Source organism: Gastrolobium bilobum, unplaced genomic scaffold (assembly GCF_033153095.1).
Source record: "Gastrolobium bilobum isolate Gb01-03AN ecotype WA unplaced genomic scaffold, APGP_CSIRO_Gbil_v1 utg682, whole genome shotgun sequence".
NCBI lineage: Eukaryota > Viridiplantae > Streptophyta > Magnoliopsida > Fabales > Fabaceae > Gastrolobium > Gastrolobium bilobum.
Window position 1 is genome coordinate 466,435 of NW_026898450.1, and position 4,510 is coordinate 470,944.

General features: G+C 38.8%; 1 protein-coding gene across 1 annotated transcript; it reads left to right on the plus strand.

The window, feature by feature from the left end:
• The first annotated feature begins 3,356 nt into the window (after nucleotides 1-3,356).
• LOC133316350 (germin-like protein 9-3) lies at nucleotides 3,357-3,974 on the plus strand. Its single transcript, XM_061518079.1, has one exon. It carries the CDS (start codon nucleotides 3,357-3,359, stop codon nucleotides 3,972-3,974), a length of 618 nt encoding a protein of 205 aa, XP_061374063.1.
• The last annotated feature ends 536 nt before the right edge of the window (nucleotides 3,975-4,510 follow it).

Consider the following 4,510-nt stretch of genomic DNA (forward strand, 5'->3'; position numbering starts at 1 on the left):
ATTAAACTTGGCTCGACCCGGTCAGATTAACTCGAAAACTCATGAACCGGTTCTCTAATCGTTTCCAGTTAGCCAGTGAAAATCAGTTTGACTTGTCAAAATCGGTGACCCGGTTATGTCATGCATTTTTTTAAAAATAAAATAAGAGTAAATACCTTTTTTGGTCCTCAACAAATTTTGCGATACTCGCTTTAGTCCCTAGCAAATAAAAAGGCCTATTGTGGTCCCTAAGAAATTCAAAATGGACCCATTTTAGTCCTTTTAGGGACTAATATGGGTCTTTTTTGAATTTTGAGGGACCACGATTTCAACTAAATGGGTCAATTTTGAATTTTTTAGGGACCAAGATGGGCCTTTTTATTTGCTAGGGACTAAAACGAGCATCGTGAAATTTGTTGAGGACCAAAAAGGGTATTTACTCATAAAATAAAATGAAATGACGTTATTTTTTAAGCAGTAACCAAATGTAAAATCCCTAAATTGCAGTCCACCAATTTCAACTCACATATACACATATCAAACACAAAAAATAAAACATGATTAAACATTTAAACTTAATGAGAATGAAATTGAAATGAAAAGTGAAAACTCTAAGAGTGTGCATGACAACCATTCTGTTCCCAGACATTGTTTTCGAAAAGAAACAATTTTTTTCTATTTCTGTTCCTTGGAACAATTTCTGAGAAAAAAATGTTTGATAACACAAAAAAATAATAGAATAAAAAATTATTCCTAAAAGCATAAAAAAATTTCAAGTCATCGCTTTTCTTTTCATATGGTGTGGTGGTGGTGATGGAGGCGGTGGTGGTAATGTTGGTGGTATTAGTAGTGGCGTCGTGGTGGTGGTGGTGGTGGTGGTGGAGGTGATGGTATGGTGGTGGCAGCGATGGCAGTAGTGGTGACGGTAGTGGCTACGGCGATGGTGGTAATGATGGTGGCGGTGGTGGTAGTGATAGTGGTGATGGTGATGGTAGTGGTGGTGGTGGTGGTGATGTGGCGGTGGCGGTGGCGATGGTGTAGGAGTGGTAACGGTGGCATAGTGGCGGCGGCGATGGCGATAGTGGTGGTGGTGGTGGAGGTGATGGCAGTGGCTGCCACAATGGTGATGATGACGACATGGTGGCAGCGGCAGCGGCGATAATGGTGGTGGCGGTGGCGGCGATGTTAGTGATGGTGGTGACAGCAATGGCTACGACGATGGTGATGACACGGTGGCGGCGACATGGTAGCGGCGGTGGTGGTAGTGGTGACAGTAGTGGTGGTGGTGATGGTAGTGACTATGGCGATGGTGGTGGTGATGGTGGCGGTGGTGATAGTGATAATGGTGGTGACAGTGATGGTAGTGGTGGTGGTGATAGTGGCAGTGACGTAGAGGTGGCGGTGGTGATAGTAGTGGCCGCAGCAGTGGTGGTGATAATGGTGGTGGTGATGGTGATGACATGGTGGTGGTGGTGGCGATGGTGTAGTGGTGGTAACGGTGGAATAGTGGCGGAGGCGACGGTGATATGGGTGGTGGTGGTGGTGACGGCAGTGGCTGCCACAATGGTGATGATGATGACATGGTGGCGGCGGCGGCAATGGTGGTGGCGGTGGCGGCGATAGTAGTGGTGGCGTCGTGGTGGTGGCAGTGGCTACGATGATGGTGGTGGTGGTTGGTGATGGTGGTAGTGATAATGGTGGTGTCAGTGATGATAGTGGTGGTTGTGGTGGTGGTGATGACGTGGAGGTGGTGGTGGTTGTACGACGATGGTGGCAGTGGTCTTGTCGGGTTGGTGGTGGCGGTGGTGATGATGGTAGTGGTGAAGAGTAATTGAGAGAGATAAGTGTTTCTCATTTTGTGTCCGGAAACAAAAAAACAGAAATTTTTTTATTCTTTTTCTGTTCCCCAGCACAAAAATTATATCGGTTTATCCCGGGAACTAAAAAATATACCGATTTTACCAAACGAGTTTTCTATCCATTTCTGTTCCTTGAAGCAGAAATTAAAAAAAAAAAATGATTTCGGGAAGGTTGTCATGCACACCCTAAGTAAGTAGGATTGAAATTTGAAATAGACTAGGGAAAGAACTAATTTGAAAATTGACAAATGATATTAATTTTATTTTTTAATAATGATCCTTTGGTTACTTTTTTTTTTTGTTTCTTAATTAGGGAGGCCCTAAGTCAAAAATATAAATTACAAAGATGTAAGAGTTCCCTAATTATGATAAGCAAGTAAATTCCAGTAAACTAATCATTTGATGAGGAGGTTGGTCACAGATGATGATATCCTCTACCATGCCAATGCCTTGTTTCGCAAACCAGTTTGCATATTTGTTGCCCGACATAATTTTGAATAATTCTAGATAGACATAATTATGGATTTTGCTAAACAAAATAGAAGTTATTATGAAGAAATTTTGAATAAAATATCAATTTATATACATCTTTTTGGATCATGCCGTTCAACTAATGACTTACTGGTTAAATCAATAACTCAATACCCTTAGTGAATCAATGACTTGTAAGGTCTGAACTAAAAAATGTTTCTTATGCCTGGTGGATATGTGTGTGCTCTGAGATCGTTACTTACGAGTGTACAATCTATTTTTTAATTTGTGCGGCCAGTTAGTTTGTCAGAAGTTGTTCAATGTTTAGAAAGCAACTATTCTTTCTTATCATTTCGGCTAACACGCACAATTCGTATCAAACAAAGCTAGAATATTCTGATAACAAATTGTGGGGTGCGATAATAGTGAAGATCGAAGGACATGTAGGAAATCGATGCTATTTAAAAAAAAAAAAAAAAAAAAAAAAAAAAAAAAGGACATGTAGGAAAAACAGTTAAAAACTCACTATATATCTCTCACTAAAATAATTATAAGACTTTTTGATTTAAATCAATATTTTGTAAATAACATAATGCTTTTTATCTGTATAATCTGCTTAAAAAATAGCTATCATAAAACATTCACTATCCTGGGCATTAATGAGTATGAATCAGATATAAGAACTAACATAACCAAAACATACTTACTGGAATTACTAAAGTTTCTACACGTACAGTTTGCTAAACCCGCCCATGAATATCCACAATTAAATAAAGGCTCAATTACAGCTTCATTTTGAACATTCTTGTTCTCTTGTACTATCTAAATGGCACAATCAAACAACTGTAAACTACAACCGAGATTACATTGTAATCTGCGTTGTGATTAGGAAACACCCCCACTTCCCTTCTCAAAATTTCCAACCAGAGAACCCCTATCTATATGTATATATATGTCATTTCTGAAACCCCAAATGCACATATCTCAACCATTATCTTAGTTTTCCTGAGCCCCAGCCTTTAAACTTGGTAAATATTCTAATTAACCATGTCTTCCTCTACTTTCAAAGTTCTCTCACTGATTATATCAGCTTTTGCCATTGTGCAAATAACAAGGGCAGGTGACCCTGACATACTCACTGATTTCGTAGCACCAATTGGCTTCCCAGTTGATGCGAACTTCTTTACCTATACGGGTTTTCGTGTCGTTATTGGACAAAACACACCACTCCTAGAATTTAAGGTATTGAAGGCAAGCATGATAGAATTCCCTGCTCTCATTGGACAGAGTGTGTCATATGCTGTCCTTCAATTCCCTGCTGGTAGCATTAACCCACCTCACACACACCCTCGCTCTGCTGAGCTACTCTTTGTTGCTCAGGGTACCCTTCAAGTTGGGTTTGTAGACACAACCAATAAGCTTTTCACACAGATTCTTGAAACTGGGGACTTGTTCATATTTCCAAAGGGTCTTGTGCACTTCCAACAGAATGTTCACCCTAAGATTCCTGCTCTCGCTATATCAGCTTTTGGTAGTGCCAATGCTGGGACAATTTCACTTCCCAACACACTGTTCAATACCACCATTGATGACACTGTCTTGGCTTTGGCCTTCAAGACTAATGTTTCTATCATTGAAACTTTGAAGAAAGGTTTTGCTCCCTAGGCCTTATGATGGGTAGAACTTAAAAGTTCAACATTTGTGCGTGCTATATTTCATGTGATTTTCTATTTCCCTTTTATTATTTTTTTTACTTTTTCTTTTTAATTTGGTTTTCGTCTTTTTATTGTTCAATAAGTGCTTCTACGTAAGGCGGCGCATTATTCGATCTGTCTGTTGCTATATTTGTAAGGATCGAAAATAAACTCATCAAGAACATTAGTGATTTTACCATTTTACTTTGGGTTGCTGATATACGGCTTCATTCTTCCTGAAATTCCATTAAAAATGAGTAAGACGAGAGAATATTAAATGAGAATAGGTTATACATACTTGCATACACTACACAATAGTATTATGTCAATTAAATCATGCATGATGTTTCATTTTTATAATAAATAAAGAGAAAAATTATAAGTGCAATCTCGTTTTCCTTACAACCATTTTTATGGTTGATGGATCAAAATCAAATCAACATTTATAAAATGACATTAAACAAGAGTTGTAGATTTAATTTCAATCTAACAATTACAAAGTGATTG